This window comes from Podarcis raffonei, chromosome 18 (assembly GCF_027172205.1).
Source record: "Podarcis raffonei isolate rPodRaf1 chromosome 18, rPodRaf1.pri, whole genome shotgun sequence".
Taxonomy (NCBI): domain Eukaryota; kingdom Metazoa; phylum Chordata; class Lepidosauria; order Squamata; family Lacertidae; genus Podarcis; species Podarcis raffonei.
The window spans coordinates 12,617,339-12,640,629 of record NC_070619.1 but is presented as its reverse complement, the minus strand read 5'-3'; the positions used below and the strand labels follow the sequence as shown (position 1 = coordinate 12,640,629).

Below are 23,291 nucleotides of genomic sequence, written 5' to 3'. Positions count from 1 at the left end.
GTTCCCCATCCGGGTCTCCTGCTGTTCCGCGCGCCTGCACATTTGAACTTGGCGCGCGCGCCCAGCCAGCAGCTTTCCTCCTGACCGTTTCACTGCTGCTGCCACTGCTTCCCCCTTCGGGGGGGCTAGCTGCAACTGACCTCCCTTCCGTTCCCCCACTCTCCGATGGAGGCGTGGTCAGCCCTGACTCCCTCTCTGGAGGAGACGCTGGCCCTGACACATGTGACTCCTCCCCCCCACTATGCTCTGGTGGGGAAACTGGTCCCGATCCTCCACTGCTGCTTTGGGGTTCCCCTCTGGCTCCTTGTTTCTGGTGCGTCCCCCCTGGGACCCCCCTTGCCCTGACCATCGGCGCCCCCTTCTGGGAATCTTCTGATTCGCTGGAGAAGCTCATGGAATCTCTCGGGCCACTGTCATACTCCCCTACGCTGCCCTCAGATTCTTCCCCTTCGCTCTCCCAATCCTCTCTCCCCAGTGCTCCTGCTCCTGATTCGCTGACATCATCAATTTTTATTACGGTGCAGAGACCCAACAAATCGTAACAAAGCAATACACAATTCCTACAGCCTACCTCCAGGTTAAACAAGCATTTTGTTCAGAATATAGGGATCATTGGTTCTTGCAACCACCGATAAAAACTTTGCCACTGCAAATGTTCTAGCGTTTGTCCGGTCTTCCAATAGGAACCTGACATAGTGAGCCTCTGATTTTCCCGGGAAAGGAACCAGCAAGGGTAGTATCAGTTCAGCCCTGGCTTGCTCGTATTTTGCACAGTGCAACAAAATATGTTTTATGGAATCGATGTCTTGAGCGCACGAGCAAAATCTGTCCTGTTAGGGAACTCTCAACACTGCAGAAGGAAAGACGTTTAGTCTGGCTTTGGTGAAAAGCCTTCGATAGTTTGGTACTGTCAGGTTTTTAATGTAAGATGTTAACTTAAAGACATGCCCATATTGTATTCCTACTGCCAGCGGACTACAGACTGTGCGTGATCGAGATCGCAAGTCACTGTGTGCATTATCCCATAATCTTTGCTTTAACATCTTTTGGGCAAAACAAAAATTTTTTTTCCTTCCAGTAGCACCTTAAAGACCAACTAAGTTAGTTCTTGGTATGAGCTTTCGTGTGCATGCACACTTCTTCAGATACACATTCTTTTGGGCGCCTTCATAACCCAGGTAATACAGTGGGGGGACGGGACAGACCAATAGAGGTGGCTTTTTTAGCCATGGTTTTTAAAAAAAGGAATGGGAAAAATACATTCCCCCCCCCCAAGAAAACCCTAAGGAAAAGCGGGACTTTCTGGGATCAAACCAGAAACTGGGACGGCTTCTGGGATTCCTGGGAAATGGGGAGACTGGGCCTGTTCCGCTCCAGATGAGCAAGGAGGGCGAGAACTCAGAGGCATATAGATAGCAAGCACCGTTTTATTTTTAACCGGGTGGTCTCGGAAATATTTTCCCTGGTGCTATAAATACCCGGAAAAACGCCCTGTTGTTGACGAAACCTGATCCAGAGATGTCTCTCTCCGGACTCGATGTGCTGAGCTGGGTCTGGGATCCGGGATCGGGGCCATCGGAAGTGACCAGGGTGCCTCTGATATTCTTACTTTACATTATTACATTCAGTTACACATTTGGACATTCTCAGCACTCCATTCCCAACGGTTATCGCTGCCAATGCTGTATATGTAAACCTCTATGTATGTATATATTTTCCTTATTTCTATTCCCTCTGCCACTTTAACGTAGTCACACAACCAATCAATCAGTAGCTGAACTGGGTTCCACACAGTCACAGAAACAAGTGAAAAAGCCTCAAAAACCCTCAAAATAAAGAGCAAAAACAAAAGCGCCAAACTTTATGGGAGTCCGTTTGACTTCTGAAATGTTCGGAAACCAAGGCGCAGCTTCTGATCGGCGAAGGCGCCCCGGAAACAATAGCCGACAGCCGCGTCGGACGTCCGTCTTCCGAAAAACATTCAAAAACCAGAACACTCCTGGGTTTTCGGGGTTTGGGAACCAAGGTCCCACTGTACTTCAATAGGTATTTCTGGACCTGAAATTCCTAATAAAAAACCTTCATTTTACAAAAGTTATTTTTAGCATTATTTTTTTCAACTCGTTATAAATCATTTCCCAATATGCTTTTGTTGTGTGGTTTTTTTTTAACGGCCTCTGAAGTTGATCACCAGCCCTCCAACGGTTTGGGGCAACTGACCCCTGACCCTAGCCTGATCTCTGTATCCGGACCAGAGACACCTCGCGTGTCCGAAAGCTCAGACGCTCAAGGGATGATCTCCGCTTGGCAAACCCGGGGGGGGGGGGACACAAATCTCTGCCGACCAGCAAAGTTGACTCAAGAGAACTGACTGCAAATGGTGGACTTTAGCCGAAAAGTTCAGGGTTCGATGTGACGCGAGACGAGGGAGAATTTCCCCCGTAAGGCGGGACCCCATCTCTTCCTCTCTGTCCGCAAACACGTCAGAAAAGCCGCCTTGAATATTGAATATTTACAGATCACTTGCAAACAGACAAAAAAAAAAAAAAACCATTGGCAGGACTCTTTAAAATGCTTCATTGGTTGAAAACGGTATAACAGAAATAATCAGTTAAAGACAAGATAAAAACAAACCATTATTCATTTCTTAATTGATGCTTGTTTTGTACATCATTTTGTGATGAAATTTAACACGACCTCCGACCTTCCCATTGCCTTCCCAGATTGGGTTCCTTGATTAAGCCCTTAGCTTTAGTTATTTAAATTTTGTAAAATTATCCTGTTTGCGCACAGAAGTCAATCAAAACCTGCCAATGGATCGATATCTGAGGCTCTGTCCAGCAGGACAACCAAACATGAAACAAAAGACAGACCAGGACTCCTCTGCAAGCTCCAGAATTTAGGGACGTTCCTTCTGGCCGGTTTCCCTACAAATGAGTGACGGACCTCTAGCCATGCGCAGAGTTTTTGTGCCTCCGTTCCACAAGCTGACCCACATTTCCCCCCCCCTTATATATATTTATATATCTTAGAAGCCAATCACAGCGGCTGGGGCTACCCAGTCCAGTGGGTACACCATAGAACCATTGTTATTATGAATATTACGGCATGGACCAGGCAGAGGCAAACTCGGCCCTCCAGATGTTTTGGGACTACAACTCCCATCATCCCTGACCACTGGTCCTGTTAGCTAGGGATGATGAGAGAGCTGAGTTTGGGGATGCCTGGCATGGACCTCCCTCTTTCCATCCTGTATGGAGAGATTCGCACTCAGAACCCCGTCCGGAGCTTGCCCCAGCCGGACGGAGACTCTTCCACCTATCCATCTTCTCTCTTCGCTGCTTTCCTTCTGCCTCCCCGCTGGCCTGACCCACTTTCCAGGGAAATCCCAAATATGTTCCATCATCCCGGTCCCGTCCTCGCCCCATGAGCACAGAAATAGCCAACGGGATGGGGGCCAAGGACACCCCTGTTGTGATGGCCAAAGGCAGGACTTCTCAGATGCCTCGGACGCCCCCCAGACAGGGGTCTCCGGTTTCAGACGCTGCCGGGGCCGAGAGAGTCCAGTGTTTTTCCATCCCCCAAGCAGCGCTGCATTACTGTAACCGAGTCCTCAATCTGTTGCCTTTTTCCTTTTCCAGGGGGTACCTCGTGTCCCCCCAGCCATCGGTTTAATTCCCATTATGACCCTGCGAGGAAGCTTAGACGGAGACCCAGGGACCTGGCTGAACAGGAATTCAAACTCAGGCCTGGTCTAGCACTCAGAAAGAGTGAGAACAGAGGCCAGGAACCTTTACTGTTAGGTACAGTAGGTCAGGAAATTCCGGCGGCGCAGCGGCAGCAGGAGGCCCCATTAGCTAAAGTGGTGCTTCAGGTTAAGAACAGTTTCAGGTTAAGAACGGACCTCTGGAACGAATTAAGTACTTAACCCGAGGTACCACTGTAGTAAACAACAACAACAACAACAAATTTAAGGTTTTGGAAAAGTTAAAATGGTGATCGTCCGGGTTGACTTGGCTTAAACTAAAATGTTTTTTTCTTAACAGGTGCAACGATGGCACCTGCCTCTTTGCTTCATCCATTGGCAGGGAGTTCCCAAGATGCTGCCCCATTGCAAAATCCGAGTTCTCGCAGGCAGGCGGAGACGGCGTTTCGGAAACGCAAGGGACAGGGTGTGCCGATATTGGGTGAATTTGCAGGGTGTGTCCCGCCATCGTTGCAAAGGGCAAAGTGTTGATTGCAACTGGGCGTGTGTCCCTGGGGAAATGTGCCAAGCGGGGGACAATTACTTTCTGCAGGGAGTTTTAGAGACAGTCCCAGGTTTCGGGATTGGCCAAGGAAATTTTGCAAAGCAAAAAGCTGATCAGATGTTGGGTTTTTTTGTTCCGGCACAATCCGGGTTTTTGGGGGTTGCTCAGCCAGAAATCCCACCGGTGAAGCAGCTCTTCTGCCGCACGTTCCATTTGCACGCCTTTGTCGATTCTTCCGTACGATTTATGTTGCAATTTGCTGCATTCCTGCGTTCGCGGGATGGAAAACAAAGCCCCTTGTTCATTATTAGGATTCAAGCTCCTCACCTTATGCCTTGTTTAAAAAATGGTTAATATAAGGTGACCAGATTTCCCCCCCCAATGATTCTGGGGCCACTTTTCAACTAAATAGATGGATTTTGTCAGGGGACTGATTTGTAAATCCAGGGACTCTCCCGGGAAACAGGGACATCTGTTAACCTAATAATAATAATAATAATAATAATAATAATAATAATAATAATAACAATAATAATAATAATGCTGTTATTTATACCCAGTGCTTTTTTCCCTGGGGTTCCCATACCCTTCAACATTTTTGGGGTCCCCAAGAGAGTGGGGCCCTAAGTTTTGGCTTGTTTAGCTTAGACGTCCAGCCTGTCTCGACGCACGTCCAGATATCCAGGCCAGGCACATAGCCAGGTGTCTGCTGGACGTCTGACCAAGTGACTGTCAGGATACAACATGTTCTGGGGGGGGGGAAGGGGGCAGCGGAAAAGGGGACACTGAGTGCTTTTAATCCTTGGAAAGCCGGACACCCAGGCAGGTGTCCCCGTCTCAGACACACTTGAATCCGCAGGGACTTTGATCTGAATGGGGTAACTGTGTCCCCGAAGGACCAGGTGCGCAGCCTGGGAGTCATTTTGGACTCATAGCTGTCCATGGAGGCACAGCAGGGCAGCTGTTTATCAGCTCCATCTGGGACGCAGGATGAGACCCTCCCTGCCTGCAGACTGTCTGGCCAGAGTGGTGCATGCTCTGGTTATCTCCCGCTTGGACTACTGCCATGCGCTCTCCGTGGGGCTGCCTTGGAAGGTGACCCGGAAACTACAACTAATCCAGAATGCGGCAGCCGGACTGGGGACTGGGAGCGGCCACAGAGACCATATAACACTGGTCCTGAAAGACCTCCATTGGCTCCCAGGACGTTTCCAAGCACAATTCAAAGGGTTGGTGCTGAACTTAGAATCATAGAATCATAGAGTTGGAAGAGACCACAAGGGCCATCGAGTCCAACCCTCTGCCAAGCACGGGGTTGGGCTAGATGACCCTCGGGTCCCTTATGGCTCTACAATTCTACGATCCTTTCCCAAAAAAGAGCTTCTGCCAGCCAGTGCAGGCGATATTAAGTTAGATGGATGTTTTGACTCAGTGGGAAAACAGCAGCTTCTTATCAATTTCCATTATTGACATTAGTCCTATGATCCTGGCCTGAAATCCCAGAGCGCTGCTGCCAGCCCGTGCAGGCAGTATTGTATTAGATGGATGTTTGGACTCAGCTTCTTATCACCTTCCAATATTGATATTTAGGGCGATTTTTGAAGATTTTAACAGCACACAAAGGTTCCCCGGAAACCACAGGAGTCCCAAGTCAGGTTAAAGACCCCAGCCCTCTCCCCCCTCCTTGCAATTTTGGGGAAGAAATTCAGGACACGGAGTAAAGTTCACAATTTTAATTTCAACACTTGTACAAAAAAGCCACAAATCCTCATTTCCAAACACAGGGTTGTTTTTTAGGGGGGTGTTTCTGAATAGGCCGCAGGTATTCTATAAAAATATGAACCGGGAAACCGGTTCTTTTGCGTAAGTTCTGCATTGAGCCACAGCATATCAGTTAAAATCATATTTACACATATTTACAACGTAAGGCCACTGTCCCAACATGGGGGGGAAATCAAAATACGTCCCTCCCCTGGAGACCAGCAAGCTTTGGAAAGTGGAATGCAATTTCAGAGAGAAGAAGAAAACGATTTTCTTCCATCCCCCCCGACGTCTTCGTGATGCCCAGAATTTGGGGTCTGATCTGCGCCCCGAAAACCCCACACGACCCCCCCAAACTCATTTTCTCTGCCTTCGACAGCGCAAATCTTCCTTTCTCTCGTCTGCCAAGCTGTTCTGACCCTCTTTTCCCCACCTTAAAAACCCACAGGGTGGATCTTCCCAGAGCGGCGAGTTCAAATCCCGTCTCTGCAAAGCTTAGTGGGGCAGGAGATAAAATCAGGGGGGGGTCACCCCAAAACTTTCGCTCAACCCCGCAATTTCTCCCACTGCCTGGGGAATCTCCCCGCCCTGTTTTCTCGCCCGTAGGTGTCGTCGAAACCGGGACTGCCGGATAGTGCCTGAGTCACAAGGCAGGCATTTCCCCTTGGGGGGGTTCAAACGTCCCCATTTCCTCCTCCGTAAACCCCGCAGGATCGGTGCCGTCGGTCTGGGACACCCCAAACCTCGCCTCTGCCGCCTCTGGGGGGTCAAGGAGCCGCCTCCCTGCCGGAGCCCCTCTCCTCGTTCGCACCCAGATCGCGGGGTCTCCTCCTTCCTCGCCAGATCCCGTTCCCGGGAAAGCAATAGAGATCTGTTCCAAGAGATCCGATGGCAGGCGCCTCTCAGCAGGTCATGCAACGGGGGCGGATGGCGGCGTCCGATTGGGGATTGGGATCCACCTAGGAAGGAGAGGAGGAGAAAGACGTGTTAGCGAAGATTCGTCAAATCCCGGACGGGACCCTGGCGGTCATCTAGCCCAACCCGCTTCAAGGCATGGGGTTCGAGAGCAGAGGAGGGCATAGCTTCCAACTGTTCCCTTTTTAAAATAATAATAATAATAATAATAATAATAATAAATTTTTATTTATACCCCGCCCTCCCCAGCCAAGACCAGGCTCAGGGCGGCTAGAGGGAATTTCCCTTATTCCAAATAGGATTCCTTGCAAGAAAAGGGAAAAGCTATGGAGGAAGGAAAGCCCGGCACTCGCTTTAAGGGGTGTCCCCATTGAAGGGACCTGAGGGGTCACCCAGCCTGTGCAAAGAGCCCCGAAACTCAGGGCCGTGGGTTCAAATAAAGATCCCTGCGTACTAAGCGGGTTGGGATGGATGACCGCCGGGGGTCCCACACCCAAAACAGCCTTGCTCCTTCTCAGGGCCGTGGGTTCGAATCAAGGTCCCTGCGTACTAAGCGGGTTGGGATGGATGACCGCCGGGGGTCCCACACCCAAAACAGCCTTGCTCCTTCTCAGGGCCGTGGGTTCGAATCAAGGTCCCTGCGTACTAAGCGGGTTGGGATGGATGACCGCCGGGGGTCCCACACCCAAAACAGCCTTGCTCCTTCTCAGGGCCGTGGGTTCGAATCAAGGTCCCTGCGTACTAAGCGGGTTGGGATGGATGACCGCCGGGGGTCCCACACCCAAAACAGCGAGACGGCCAAGCACGGCTGGCCGCCTTTCAAACGCCAGGGTTTCTAGTCCTCAGTAAGCTCACCTCGGAATAGAGCGGAGGCGGCCGGAAGCGGAATTCCTGGATGTAGGCGAAAAACGGCCCTTCGAGGACGCCAGGGGGGGCGCTGTCCTGGCCGGGCGGCGAGAGGGTCTCCAGGGGTCCCTCGCTGGACACGACGGACGAGTATTCGGGAGGAGCTGCAGAGAGAGCGCAAGGGGAAGAGTTACGGGGTTGCTTGGAGCAGGTTATATTTTATTTTATTTTATTTTATTCTATTTTATTTAGGGACCCCGACTTTTTCACCTCCCCAAGGCGTCTTGGCGCACCTGGTTGTTGTTCCCCCTCACAATATCCCTGCCAGGTGGGATAAGCCTAAAGCAACCAGGATGCTGTCGGACTACAATTCCCATCGTCCACGGTCCCGCTGGCTATGGATAATGGGAGTTGTAGTCGTTTTTTAAAAAAGTTCTTTATATAAAATTGTTTTTTTAAAAAGTTCTTTATATAAAGCTATTTTATAAGAAAAGTTATTCATATATATGTATATATAGAGAGAGAGAGGTTTCTGGTCTTTTCTAAAAGACTCCAAATTTTATCGATTGGTGCCGATGGGTCTACTCTTGAGTAGGACTTAGCTGGCAAAAACCTCTGCAACTCATGCACACAAGTCAATATATATATAATTGTCTTGCAAGGTTTTTTACGGGGTTCTTACCCTCCGGTTCTTCGGGAATTCCCATCCGGACCCAATCCAAACTGACGCTGTACTGGCTGCTGACGCTGGAGGTGCGGCTGCCAAAGGGGTGCAGGGGGATCGTGCCGATGACCAGCGGGAGCTCCAGGAACAGCTTTGACGTCCCTGGGATCTCGATGCAGACCTGCCGGGTGGGCAAAAAACGAAAATTTTTAAATATAAAAATGAAATCATGGCCTCCTTCGTCTCACGCGGCAGATCCGCTGCGGAAAACGAGTTCCCCGCTCTGAGAATTGCAGAGAATTGATGCTGAAGACATAAAATCAGAGAGTTGGAAAGGGACCCAAGGGTCATCTAGTCCAACCCCGAAACCCCCGGGTATAGGGCAGTATCTAAATTCAGCAAATACTGTATTTTTCCGGGTATGAGACTATATTTCCCCCCAATAATAATAGTACTGGAACGGGTTACTTCTGGGTGTCGGCGCCCGTGCATGTGCAGAAGCACTAAATCGCGCTTTACGCATGCGCAGGAGCACCAAATTGCAACCCACGTGTGCTCAGATGCGGTGTTCGGGTTGCGAACGTGCTTCCTGCACGGATCACGTTCACAACCCGAGGTTCCACTGTATTATTATTATTATTAGAATTTAAATACCGCCTTATACCCTCGGAACCCCTTCGGACTCCGAATTCTCTGAAATATCCCAAGTCCAAACTCTCAAAAAGCCCGAATCAAAAACCCCAGCGAGCTTTGCTGCCGGCCTGTGTCGGCGACACTGGATGGAGCAAGCAGTCTCAAATGGCTCTCTGCACCCGCCCTGGAACTGCAGGTGTTTCCAGGGGTTTTCCAGGACCCCCCTCCCCACGCCGAGCTTGTTCCGACCACTTGGCTTTGCTGCCAGCCCGTGTCAGCAACACTGGGTGGAACAAGCAATCCCCAAAGGCTCTCTCCCCTGGAAACAGCAGAGTGTCCCTCCCCAGCAGAGGTTTCCCTCCCTCGCTCTGCCCACTAGACCATACTGCCCCGTCGGCTCACCTTGAGGGCGTACTCGACGTGGATGATGCGGCACTGGAGGATGGAGGGTCCCACCGGGGGGATCTTGAGCGCCCGGCCGTGCCACACCTCCCTCTTGCCGGCCGCAATGGTGTCGCCCACCATAGAGGCCACCACCGACTTCTTCTGCTTCTTGGTGCCGCGCGCCACGAACGTCTGGGTCTGGATGATGGCCGCCTTGGGCACCACCGTGCGGGTCGTGCAGTTGTCAATCTCGGCAAAGATGGGGATCACCTCGCCTGTCAAGGAAATGGGCGCAATGCTGCGTTGGTGGGAGCAGGAAAACACACCCCTTTTTTTGGGGGGCCACCCTGTTCCTAAAGCCAGGAAAACTTAGCCGGGCTCCCTTGACAGTTTTCCTGCCAGCCAGCCGGCTTTTTATGACATTGTGAGTGCCGGTAACGCAAAGATTGTGGGTTCGAGACCCGCTGCATCACAGCGGGTTGGACTAGATGACCCACAAGGTCCCTTTGCAACTCTACAATTCTGCGATTTGACGTCTTTATCATGGTTCTGCAATGTGTTTTTAAGGTTGCATACTGTGCCCTGGGATCTTCTGATATAGGGCAGTACATAATAATAATAATAATAATAATAATAATAATAATAATAATATATCTGAAAAAATCAGGGAAATTTTCAATGTTGAAAGTTTTATTCTGTTTTTAATGCTCTGTTGAAAGCCACCCAGAGTGGCTGGGGAAACCCAACCAGATGGGGGGGTATTAATAATAATAATAATAATAATAATAATAATAATAAAAATCACAATTGGCAGGGCAAATGTTTTAGCTGGACTTTTGGGAAGTGAGGAAATCTCTTGTGGGGAGCGAAGGGCTGGCAGCCAGCTCTCTCAGCCGGGGATTCGTGAGCCGCAACGCCTGCATTTTCAGGGGTCAGGCTGGATGACCGCTGGATGGCCCTGATGGTTTGAAGCCACTGCGTTTCCGCAGGGCCACCGGCAGATACCCCGCATGCCAACCCTGGAGGCCACAGAGTCAAGTGCCCGGGGTCCTCTGGCCGATGGGCTGAGCTTTGCCATAAGCCCCATGCACCCCGATTTTCGCTGCCCCCCAAGACTCACCTGGGGTATAGCCTTTCCGGTCGATCTTGGCCGAGACGGAGACAAGCCCTCGGTTGCAATACCAGGCTCGTGCCAGCTTCTCCTTGGCACCGGCTTGTGGTGCCTGATGGGCAGAAGCAGAGAAGGAAGACAAATTATTATTATTATTATTAAATCGATTTTCCAGATTAAAATTCGCACCACAACATAATATATAAAAGCGAGATTGCCAAGAATCTCCTGGACTTTCCCTCCTCCTCTTACTGTTAATCCTTTCCTTCTGCATCCAAATTTTAGTATCTCCATTATGTCCATAGTCATCGTTACACTTCAAGTGTTATTCCAGAATATATTATTATTATTATTATTATTATTATTATTATTAAAGGCAAAACGTCCTGGGTTCAAAAAGGGCTGGGAATAGCCCTTCTGAGCAGGAAAAAAGGGAGACCCAACGTTGCCAGGCAGCCATAGAATTGCAAAACTGGCATTTCCCCCCCTTTTTTCAATGTTATTTTGATTATTTTGGACCTTCAAACATTTCTATCCTGCATTTTGTAATTTTCATTTTCACCTTTGAATATGTGGTCCATTGTTTTCTTTATTCCTTTTTTGTGAATTCCGAAAATGCAAGAAAGTGTGTGTGTGTATATATAGATGTGTGTGTGTGTGTGTGTGTGTGTGTGTGTGTATAATGAATCTCAAAACTTGAAGGAACCCCAAGGTTCATCTAGCCTGACCCCATAATTTGCCCGGCGCGGGGCTTGGACCCTCACGCCCTACCGGCTGAGCTATCCCAAAGTCGGGGAATCGGTCGCAGAATTGGAGACTCGTAAAGGGACCCCTGGGGGTCATCCAGCCTGACCCGAATATTGCAGGGGTAGCAATGAGCTAAAGGGGTTCGGTTTAAGGCCAGGTGCTTTCCCTGGTTCCTAATTCGACCCAAATCCCTCCCCAAACTGCTTTGCCAACTCACCAGCAACGCCGGCGTGTTGATATCGATGGGCTCAATAATAGTGAAATCCTTTTTGGCTTTCTTGACCGAAGCCCAGGGACGGTGGAGCTTGGCTTTCACCCAATAGCGAACGCTCCCATGTTTTCCCTCGAAGGAAGTGGCCAAGGATCTGTCAAGGGAAGGGAAGTATGAAAAATGAGGCCTAATAATAATAATAATAATATTTTATTATTTATACCCCGCCCATCTGGCTGGGTTTCCCCAGCCACTCTGGGCGGCTTCCAACAAAATATGAAAATACAATAATTCACCCACTATTAAAAGCTTCCCTAAACACTTCCCTCCTGCGAGTCTGGAACCCAACCCAAAATATCTTGCATTTCGTTCTGTTTCACTTTTAATTTGTGCCTTTTTATGTGACGACACACAAGGCGGTTTAAGGCAACCAAATGTACAAGAAAAAACAGACGCCGTAATAAAACGTCGCTTTAAGATGGAACGGTTCCCACCGAAGAAAGGGATATTCCGCAATCGATTAGAATAGCACCCAGTAAAACTGACTCTCCAAACATCGGCAGATGTTTAATAAAAGGCTAACTTTAAGATGGAACGGTTCCTATCAAATAAATGAATATTCCGTTATCTATTAGGAGACAATAGCACCCAGTAAAATTGACTCTCAAAACATCGGCAGATGTTAAGCCTCAATAAAACGTTCACTTTAAAATGAAACGACTCGTCTCAAATAATAAAGGAACATTTCATAATCTGTAATAGGACCCAATAAAATTAGCTCTCAAAACAATATAATAGCTGGACAGAAATTCGCTCCTGACAATAAATAAATTACTAAACTACAACCCACAAAAGTCACAAGGCATAAAATAACACACAAAACCACGTAAAAGGATCACATTGAGAAACAAAGACGCGTAACTTATAAAACTATTTTTTTATTATTAAAAAATCTGGGCCGGTCTTTTGTACTGGGATTTGAAGTTCTTTTTATGTATGAAATTGCCCGAATTTGTTTCATAGAGTTGGAAGGGATTCAAAGGCTCATTCTGCCCCCTCCCGCCACAAAAAATGCCAATCAGCTACCCTCCAGAAATACCTGTGTGGGCATCAGGTTGGGCAAAGGCTGATAACGAAACGATAATCAAAATAAATGCAACGGGGACATGCAATGGCGACCGCTGCGCTGACATGCAATGGCGTATAGGTTTTTGCCACCAGGTGCAATCGCCCACAAATCAAATAAGAATAATAAGAATAATAATAATAGTATTTTGAAATAAGTGTTTGACTTACTCTGGCAGCTGGAAAGTAAAGGGGAATTCGTGTCGTCCGGCCTGAAGGACGGTGACATCTCCGTTGTCTGTTGGGAAAACAAGAAATAAAGGAAGTTGAAATGAATAACAGAGCTTTTAAAAAAAGAAGATGTTTTTCTGGAGCTGTTTTCCTGCAGCGGTCAAACGGGGGAAATTCAACACAACATCCACACTCAGCCAAAAAGCATGTGACTTATTTTGGCTTCCCATAAACAACCGGGGAAAGTTCAGGCACACACAGCGAAAAGACACAAAAGGAAGGTATTGCACAACAATATTTCTCTCTCCCCCAAAATATACTCAGTTCCTACAGCCCAGGTGCCCTGAAAAAGGGAGTTTTTAACAGAAGGTGCCCCCCTCCAGAATTGCAAATATGCCCCAAGGTATCCCTGGGGTCTTGCAAGAGCTTGGCATTATGTAAGCGCCCGGCTCCCAGGAATAGAATCAGCTGGGGCAAAATCTTAGGAAGTTGAGCCGAGGTCAGCAAGGCCGGGGGGGGGGGGTCCCAAAAGCCGGCAGCCGCTGGTTCGCCCCCTTGGAAAGTTGCAAACAAACATCCCACCCCAATTCCAGAAACCTGAAAATCCTGTTTTCCAATGGCAGCTGGCCTTTCTTAAGGGAAAGCTGGGCCAGAGCATGCAAAAGAATCCTAGAATTGTACAGCTGGGAGGGGACCCTCAAAGGTCATGCAGCCCAACCCGCCCCCATGCAACGGGGAAGGATGGCGAAACAATTCGTCTTCTGCCGGTAGGGCAACTGCCCTGCATGCAGAACGACCCAGATTCGATTTCCAGGTGTGTGTGTGGGGGGGGGGAGCTCCTTGCCTGGAAATCTCAGAGAGCTGCGACTGCCAGCCTGTGTGGGCAATAAAGGTGGGCTTCATATAAGGCAGCTCCCTATTTATTCAGGGTCTTGCTCTGTTTTTAAGGCCCACGGCTCAGCAGTTATCGGGTGCAGAAGGTCTCCGGCTCAGGCAAACCCCCTGCCGTGCAGGGATCTTTTGCCCAGCGCAAGACTCGAACCCACCACCCAGAGAGAGTCTCCTGCTCTCAGATATGTTGAGGTGCCTGGACCCCGAGAGCCTGACTTGTGAGGCTCTGGGGTTCTCTAAGCAGCGGCAGCCCTGTCGGAGGGCTGCTGCCAGCCAGTGCTGGCACTACAGAGCCGGGTCCAAAAACAGCTTCCCTGTCGAAAACTCCTCTTTAGGAAGTAGCAGGGCCGCTGCCCTGCTGAGCCGGCACTGCTGAGGTAGAGAGGCTTCGCAAGCAACGTGGAGAGAGACAGAGAGACAGACTGGGCGCTTGAGCGGCGCTCCCGAGGAGGGGAGAGGAGAGCGCTGCCAGCCCGTGTCGGCCCTACAGAGCTGGCTGGACAAGCAGCTTCCCTTTGGAAAAAAGGAGTTTTTAACATTGCATTAAAAACTCCGCCGAGGCGGAGGGGCTTTGCGAGAGACAGATCGCGCCGGGCAAGCAGGCAGGCGCGCCGGGCTCCCGCGGAGCGCAGGGAGGAGATTGCGCGCTCTGCCCGCGCTCAGAGGACGCCTTACCTGGCGGGGCCAGGAGGGTCTGCCGGTGGCTGAGGAACTCCACTTGGTCGCTGTAGCTCTGCGTGTAAGCGGTGCTGGATCCGGCGCTGCGAGACTCCGTCCAGTGGACTTTGGCCGCGCCTTGCGCATGCAAGTGGAGCGCGCCCAGGCGCGCCGTGCCGGACAACTCCAGCACCACGCGGCCGGCCACGCTCTCCCCGGAGCTGAAGACCGGCGGCGAGGCCACCTCGGGGCAATCCAGCTCCACCGAAAGGCGTTTCACACGGTCGAAAAGCATCCTTGCGTGTCAGTGAGCCTCTCCAACTCTTCTGTGCGCACTGCGCCGCGCGTAAAGCTTTTTCAAGGCTCTCCAAACCGCGCCCCCTGGATCCCAGCGCCCTATGGGCGCAGGGGGGGCGGTGCGCGGCAAAAAGCCCTCCCCCAGAACCCCCCCCCATCCACCCCCCTTTTCCCACCCCAATGCCCCCAGGTCTGGCCGGCAGCTGCAGGCTTTGGCAAAAACAAGGCAGCGAGCATGCGCGCCCGGGCTGGTCACTTTTGGAGAGATAAACTTTCCTCCAGTTGGGCAGGGAAGGGAAGGCAAACACAAAGCTGAAAAGCCTGAGCCAACAGAGATATCCATCTCTCCCTCTCTCGCTTATTTATTTTCCAATTTGTTGGTTCTATTTGTATCCCAACCTAGAAACGTTTCCATTGAATTTGGGGGGTTTGTAGCGCCGCGTAAAGTTACAAAAAGCAAACGCCAATTGCCCAAGCCGGTTGCGAAGCTATAATTCACCCTCCGACGCACGCCTGTAAATGTATTTATTCTTTCATTCCTTCCATTTATAAACCGCCCTTTGTCAAGATTAAATCGGGATTAAACAACGTAACAGCAGTCAGTAAGGAAACATATACAGTAAGAACTATTTCCGTGCCGGTTAAAACCTTCGAGAGAATAATTTACTGTTGGCCCCTTATTTTGGGTTTAATGAACTGAAATGATAGAATTTCAGATTTGGACAGGGACCCTCAGGGGTCATCCAGTCCAACCCCCTGCAATGCAGGAATATTTGGCCCGATGTGAGACTGGAATCCACGACTCTGAGATTAAGTTACTCAGTCTGGCCAGTTTTGCCTACACTGGCTGGCAGAAGTTCTCCAGGGTTTCAGATTTGGTGTCCCCCCCCCCAGCCCTACCCGGAGGCGCCAAGGGGGACGTTTTGCACACCAAGCTCTGCTCCTTCAAAAGGCACTAAGAATCTAGTCCTCATGGTTTACGACCACCAGAAACGGCACAAGGATTGAATCCACAAACAAGCGTTTGCGACGGGTAGTTTCCATTGTGAAGAAACGCAAGCGAAATGCAGAGCGTTGTTAACTGTCGCAACTCACCGCTGCTTGTTCCCGCATCACGGGGGGTTGGGCTGGATGACCCCCGGGGTCCCTTCCAACTCTGGAATTCGACCATTCAATTGCAGTTGTTAAGTAACCGACAATTAAATCTGATTCCCCCCCCGAGAGGTCTGTCTCAAGAAGACAGTTTCCTCTTCTTGCGTAATTCCCGGCTGGATCCCTCGCTTGGAACATAGGACAACTGGCCCATCCGACTGGTATTGCATGCACAGACCGGCAGCAGCGGTGTCCTGATTTAAGCGTCTCTCCCAGCTCTGCCTGGACCCTTCTGCATTCAAAGCAGGTGTTCTAACCCTTTCCTGGAAAACTAAGATTGCCTCTTACTGAGTTGGACAAGGGGGACCTCAGAGTTACCTACACTGACTGGCAGCAGCAGGCAAGGGGATATTCCCAGACGCCTTTGCAGGATTGAGCTGTGCCACCAACATGTGCCAAGCGGCCTGCACGTTTGAATTCGCCCCCCAACCCGCTTTCTGCCCCCCAACCTCCTGACCTGGGCCTGCCCTAGATTCCCACCCACCCCAGCCATTTGATCCCGGGCCAACGGGCTTGGGAAAGAGACGAAAGGCGTGCCTGTGTTTCTCCGCCAGCGGGCAGGGCAGCTAATCTGGGGCATGCGGGGCGTGCCTCTGGGCCCACGCCAAACTCCGTGGGAGACAGGGGAACTCCTGGCCTCATGGGGCTGAATCGCGCCGGCAGGAAAACCCACAAGAAAGGAGATCCTAATGGCAAGAGCTGTTTGGTGGCGCAATGGGCTTCACCGCACGGAGGTTTCTCGTTGGATTCCTGCATTGCATGGGGTTGGGCTAGATGACTTCTGGAGGGCCCCATCAAACTCGACAGCTCTGCCATCCAAGTCTAATTCCTCTCTCTCCAGCTTCTTGCAAAGCCCAACCGGCCCAGGGCGAAAATGTAAAATCTCTGGGGGGCTGCAAGCAGGTGGCATGGGGGGTAGGGGTCAGGATACGAGCCCTGAAATCCCCTTTTTGTATCACCCCAGTGTCCTGCTCCCAGCCTGAGAAGATCCCAAGCAAGGTCTCTCACGCCCTGCGGCGTTTATGCATCTCCGACCCCCACAGGCAGCGTTGCACAGTGGTTAGAGCGCTGGCCCATTAGGACCTGGGAGTGAGACCTGGGTTCGAATCGCCACCGAAGCTTCGCTGGGCGGTCTTGAGGCTCTTTCCCCGCGGAAAACTCAGCTAAAGCATCCAGGGCAGAATAAATAAATCAGGTAGACTGCGGCGATCTGTGGAGGCTCCATGCACTGCCAGAGAAAGGATGAGCCAGGAAAAAAAGAATTTCCAGGGGGAAACAGGAGCAAGCGGGGTAGAAAACAACAACAGCAACACAGAAAAGGTTTTGTTTGGAGCAGAAGGGACAGTCCTTGGCACCAGAGGAAAGGGAGCTGGAGCCATCTGTCCCCTGGCACTGACTTCCACTGACTTTGCTGACCCCTCCTGGCGTCTGCTGAGAACTAAGTTCGAATCCCGGCATGTTGTCTTTGCAAAGGACGATGGTGACGCTTAGTGGCTCAAAAAGGAACAGCGCTGGTCAACAGAGTTACAAAAAAACCAGCCAGAAGTTGTTTTTGCTAAATTGGGCTTAGCAAATACAGTGGTCCCTTGGTTCTCAGACTTGATCCGTTCCGGAAATCCCGTTCCAAAACCAAAGCGTTCCCAAACCAAGGCGCCCTTTCCCATAGGAAGTCATGCAAAACAGATTAATCCGTTCCAGACTTTTAAAAACAACCCCTAAAACAGCAATTGAACATGAACTTTACTCTCGAGACCGTTGATCCGTAAAAGGAAAGCAATAAAATAAATAAGACCCTAAGCAACTTAAGGTAATGGGGCCCTTTCTATGTCCAGCTGTCCACAACAAATTGTCGCTGTTTTGTGTGTGGAGTATATGCTATATAGTAATTTATGGACTGAATAGGTATCTCAAGCCATTTGCACATCACAAAATATGTATTTTATCAAAGTGATTGTTGAACTGATATACAGTTAAGAAGAAGTATATTAATAGTGAAATAATGATGAAGCTCTAACTTAAAAGGATTTTTGATTCCTAACAAACTGAATAATACAAACATTGGCATTTGGCAAGAACAAAAGTTCCTTTGGAAACACAATTGACAAAGACTCCTAATCTAGTCTCTAGATACTTGCTATAACGTGAAATAATAATAGCTGTAAATATATGATGCAAACTACTAAGAATGATAAATAGCAGAATGTAGGCACCCTATATATAAAGGTAAAGGGACCCCTGACCAAGGTCCAGTCGTGGCCGACTCTGGGGTTGCGGCGCTCATCTCACTTTATTGGCCGAGGGAGCCAGCGTACAGCTTCCGGGTCATGTGGCCAGCAGGACTAAGCCGCTTCTGGCAAACCAGAGCAGCGCACGGAAACGCCATTTACCTTCCGGCCGGAGCGGTACCTATTTATCTACTTGCACTTTGTGCTTTTGAACTGCTAGGTTGGCAGGAGCAGGGACCAAGCAACGGGAGCTCACCCAGTCGCGGGAATTCGAACCGCCGACCTTCTGATCGACGAGCCCTAGGCTCTGTGGTTTAACCCACAGCGCCACCCATGTCCCCCACCATATATATATATATATATATATATATATATATATATATCCTATATATAGAAAGGAACAAAGCAGTGATATTTGAGGGAGCAGGCGGGGCCCATGACTTACATCAGAGGAGCCGACACAACGCAAAACACAGTTGCTGGATGTAGGTTTTATTCCGTTTGTTTTTCATCTTATATTTTGGAAATGCACATCCAGTTTTCCCCCCTTTTGGGGGGGGGCCTGCAAGAGAGTGGGGCCCTAAGCTATAGCTTGTTTAGCTTATACGTAAATCCGGCACTGGCATACATAGATAGATAGATAGATAGATAGATAGATAGATAGATAGATACTGTAGATACCGTAGATAGATAGACAGACAGACAGATGATAGATAGATGATAGATGATAGATAGATAGATATAGATAGATAGATGATAGATAGATAGATATAGATAGATAGATGATAGCTACTGTAGATATAGATAGACAGATATATAGATTGATAATAGATACTGTAGATATAGATAGATATATAATAGATACTGTAGATAGATAGATAATAGATAATAGATACTGTAGATAGATAGATAATAGATAGATAGATGGTAGATAGATAGATAGATGATAGATAGATAATATTTTGGAAATGTACATCCAGGTTTTTTTCCTTCAATTTTTTTGGGGGCCCCCAAGAGAGTGGGGCCCAAAGCTATAGCTTGTTTAGCTTATACGTAAATCCAGCACTGGCCTAGATAGATAGATAGATAGATAGATAGATGATAGATAGATAGATGATAGATAGATAGATGATAGATATAGATAGATAGTTGATAGATGATAGATAGATAGATAGATAGATAGATAGATAGATATAGATAGATAGATGATAGCTACTGTAGATATAGATAGATAGATATATAGATTGATAATAGATACTGTAGATATTGATATATAATAGATACTGTAGATAGATAGATAGATAATAGATACTATAGATAGATAGATGATAGATAGATAATAGATACTGTAGATAGATAGATAATAGATAGATAGATAGATGATAGATAGATAATATTTTGGAAATGTACATCTAGGTTTTTTTCCTTCAATTTTTTGGGGGCCCCAAGAGAGTGGGGCCCTAAGCTAGAGCTAGATTAGCTTATACGTAAATCTGGCACTGCTCGAACCCCTGGCTTCAAGCCTCAAGAAAGGAGATTTCGATGCCCCTCCCAATTCTATGATTCTATGTCTCTCCCTGAGCTTGGGCAGCTGCTGCCGGTCAGGGTGGACCATATGGGCCCGCCTAAATGGGCAAATATGCCGAGCGATTTCGCACCAGGAAGCGTCGCCAAGCAGTTATCAGCCGAGTCGTGCCGCATCCAAGCAGCGGCCAGGAGCTTCAGCGTTTACCGAGCCGGTTCTGCGTTTGAGTGTCGCTGAGTAAACAGCGTCTCTGAGATCCCCAGAAGGGTTTCGCTGCCTGGAACTGGGCCTGGCAGCTGCGAAAAGGCCAGATTCCACCCTCGCGAGATCCTGAGCAAGGGAACTGGAAATAAAACTGCCAATATATATTGCATATTTCACTTCCAATGTTTTCTTTTGAAATCTTTACGATGTTTGTTCCCTTCGCCGCATCTTACACACATCCTGCGGCCGCTGACCTCCTTTGCAATGTTTTATTTGGAATGCTTTAGTTTCCTGTTAATTTTGTTGCTTTGAATGTGCATTTTATACTTGACTTTCTTCGGGAATGTTTGGGTCCAGATTGTTTTATTTGAATTGTTATAACAAGGCGATGATTGGATTTTAATTGAAAACCAATAACAACAACAACAACAACAACAATAATAAAATACCCCCCCCAAAAGAGGAAGGAGATGGAGATCTGTTGGGTTGCGAGTGCGGGAACCCCTCTCAAATTATATAGGTGCCCGAGCCCTCGCCAAATTCCCCACGAAGAGGCCAGGCACCTGCAAATTTCTGTGCCAGGGCCATGCACCTCGCGTGGCACCCACAGATTTCTGCGCCAGGGCCATGCACCCTGCGTGGCACCCACAGATTTCTGCGCCAGGGCCATGCACCCTGCGTGGCACCCACAGATTTCTGAGCCAGGGCCATGCACCCTGCGTGGCATCCACAGATTTCTGCGCCAGGGCCCTGCATCCTGCGTGGCACCCACAGATTTCTGACCCAGGGCCATGCACCCTGCGTGGCACCCACAGATTTCTGAGCCAGGGCCATGCACCCTGCGTGGCATCCACAGATTTCTGCGCCAGGGCCATGCACCCTGCGTGGCACCCACAGATTTCTGCGCCAGGGCCATGCAGCCTGCGTGGCACCCACAGATTTCTGCGCCAGGGCCATGCACCCTGCGTGGCACCCACAGATTTCTGCGCCAGGGCCATGCACCCTGCGTGGCACCCACAGATTTCTGCGCCAGGGCCATGCACCCTGCGTGGCACCCACAGATTTCTGAGCCAGGGCCATGCACCCTGCGTGGCATCCACAGATTTCTGAGCCAGGGCCATGCACCCTGCGTGGCATCCACAGATTTCTGAGCCAGGGCCATGCACCCTGCGTGGCACCCACAGATTTCTGCGCCAGGGCCCTGCACCCTGCGTGGCACCCACAGATTTCTGAGCCAGGGCCATGCACCCTGCGTGGCATCCACAGATTTCTGCGCCAGGGCCCTGCATCCTGTGTGGCACCCACAGATTTCTGCGCCAGGGCCCTGCACCCTGCGTGGCATCCACAAATTTCTGCGCCAGTGCCCTGCACCCCGCGTGGCCCCCACGACGGCGGTGCCAAGCCTGCTCTCCTGCCCTCTTACCTGGGATCAGGTGCGTCTTCCTTCTCAGGTAAGTCTGGAAGGCTGTGTAGTCGCTGTAGATGGTGTTCATGCCCACGCTCTTGCCCTCCAGCCAGTGGGCAGTGGCCAGGCCACGGGCGCAGACGGCCAGCGCTCTCACCTTTTCGTTGTTTTGTTGTGGTCGACATTTTATGAATTTCCCGAAAATGAAACGAAAAGAAAAAACAACACAAAATCATCACAGAACCAAAAAACCCACATCATAAAGCAATTTTTAAACCATGTTTTTTTTGCACCACTCCCTTCTCCCGTTCCACTGTTTTATGCCTGTTCCTGCAGGTCTATAAAACCTTGTCCAGTTTCAAAACCTCCTTCACCTTCTTACAAGCGTCTTTTGAAAGTTACACTGATGTAGAAATTTATGCACAAAGCTTAAGAAATACGCATTAAACATTTGCCCTTTTAAAACAACACAACAACACAACACAACAACACCACACAAAGTCCTCTTTCTTCCCTGGGGTTCAAATAATCTCATTTTTCCTGCATCGTTCCATAATTTATTTTGCCAGCCTTTTTAAATCTTTTTTTGCTCTATAAATCCATCAACTCCTGTACATCCCAAAAACAGAACTTCAGGGATTTTAAAATAAAAATAATTTTCAGCATTCTCTCACCTTGACACTCTTGGCGACGTCCAGCACCACCTGCCCGGAGAGGACCTCTCCGCCCCGGTAGACGGTGCCACCGCCGGGGTGGCCGTCCAGCTGTACCGCGAAGCCCCTCACCCGGGTGAAGGGGTGCATGGCAAAAAAGGGGGTGCCCCTCTTGCCAGGGACCCCAGGGGCAACGGTCCCTTGCTGGAAGCTGGCAGAAACCCTCAGAAAGGGGCAAATTTGGGGGCAGCTGCTGCTGCTGCTGCTTTGGGGCAAATTGGGCTCCAACTCCTGCGCCCTCGGACAGCGCCAGGGCTGAACTGACAGCGACAGGCAAGGAGAGGGAAAGACCTTTGCCAAGACCCCTCCCTCCGCCCCCCTCCCTTTCCAAAGCCCTCCTCCTCCTCCAAGGGAGCGTCTTAAAACTACAGGAGCCAGAGAGGCGGCTCCGGGGTGCCAGCTGCCGAAAAGCGCAAGGCAGGAGGGGGCCCTGAGTTCGAATCCTGGTCCCTTTGGGGTGGGGTTTCCCTTTGGCGCAGCCATGGGTTTTTTGTGGATCTCCAAAAGGGGGCGGGCGCTCAGAGCCAAAGCATTGAAAGGAACTCAATTGACGGCAAATATAACAAGAAAATAAAGGCGCTTTTTAAAATTAAAAAAAAGCTCGTTTCTTCCACTCGAATCCGGAGCTGAATTTCCTCTTCCGTCCCTCCTGGGTGGGGGGCACCCTCAGTCGGTAGAGCACCAGACTCTGAATCTCGGGGTTGTGGGTTCGAGTCCCGCGCTGGGCAGAAAAAAATAATCCTGCATTGCAAGGGGTTGGGATGGATGACCACGCGGGGTCTCCTTCAACTTTACGCACTCTTCCCTGGGCCCCTCGCTCTGGCATCAGCTCAGCTGCTGCGACGTTGGCAGCGGCAGAGGAGAGGCGGTTTAGAGGAAGAGACTTCGGAAACTTTCTCAAAAAAGTTGGCAGCACCCTTATCTCCCAGCTGCAGGAGCGGCTGGCGGGGCGAAAATAAGTCCTGGGACGTGCGGAAGGAGGCGGAAGGGGGGGGGCACACAGGCAGAGGGAACATCGGTTTTTCACATTCCTTCCCTGCGATGCCCGCCCTTGCCACGGGGCCGGTTCTGCGGAGGCGCGTTTTTGCGCAAGAGGAGAATTTGTGGCTCCGGGGTTTGGGTGCGAAGGAGGGGGTAAGCGAAGGCGAGAAGGGACAAGGGGGTGCCCCCCTCCCTGCTGCCGGGGAACAGAAGCCAGGGGTCGGGTTTCAGCCCTGGGGATGCGGTGGAGAGCTTCGGGGGCTCGGGAATAGAAGGCGTTTCCTAGAAGTACGTGGGAACAGGACCTCAGGGTCTTGGTCTTAGGCACTCAGGGTCTCACACACTTCCCTGGGTCTCATTGATGCCAAACACCTAAACAGATTACAGTGGTACCTCCGGTTACATACGCTTCAGGTTACAGAC

General features: G+C 50.0%; 1 protein-coding gene across 2 annotated transcripts; it reads right to left on the bottom strand.

Annotated features, from left to right (window-relative positions):
- Window positions 1-5,968: 5,968 nt before the first annotated feature.
- ARRDC2 (arrestin domain containing 2) lies at window positions 5,969-22,128 on the bottom strand. Of its 2 annotated transcripts, XM_053372606.1 has the most exons (9): window positions 21,849-22,128; window positions 21,193-21,331; window positions 12,819-12,885; window positions 11,529-11,676; window positions 10,574-10,676; window positions 9,472-9,728; window positions 8,455-8,617; window positions 7,782-7,936; window positions 5,969-6,970 (listed from the first exon to the last, which is right to left on the bottom strand). In XM_053372606.1, the coding sequence occupies exons 1-9, from the start codon at window positions 21,975-21,977 to the stop codon at window positions 6,914-6,916; spliced, it is 1,218 nt and encodes a 405-aa protein (XP_053228581.1). In that variant the 5' UTR covers window positions 21,978-22,128; the 3' UTR covers window positions 5,969-6,913. The 2 variants fall into 2 exon arrangements, with proteins under 2 accessions (XP_053228581.1, XP_053228580.1); XM_053372605.1 differs by lacking the exons at window positions 21,193-21,331; window positions 21,849-22,128 and adding an exon at window positions 14,385-14,702.
- Between the last annotated feature and the right edge of the window lie 1,163 nt (window positions 22,129-23,291).

Excerpts from the sequence above, each read along its gene's own strand:
- ARRDC2 (XM_053372605.1), bottom strand. The coding sequence starts at position 14,661 with ATGCTTTTCGACCGTGTGAAACGCCTTTCGGTGGAGCTGGATTGCCCC. Across the intron at positions 11,677-12,818 it reads TTTACTTTCCAGCTGCCAGA|ATCCTTGGCCACTTCCTTCG; the intron begins GTAAGTCAAACA and ends TTCCCTTGACAG. Across the intron at positions 10,677-11,528 it reads TCAACACGCCGGCGTTGCTG|GCACCACAAGCCGGTGCCAA; the intron begins GTGAGTTGGCAA and ends TCTGCCCATCAG.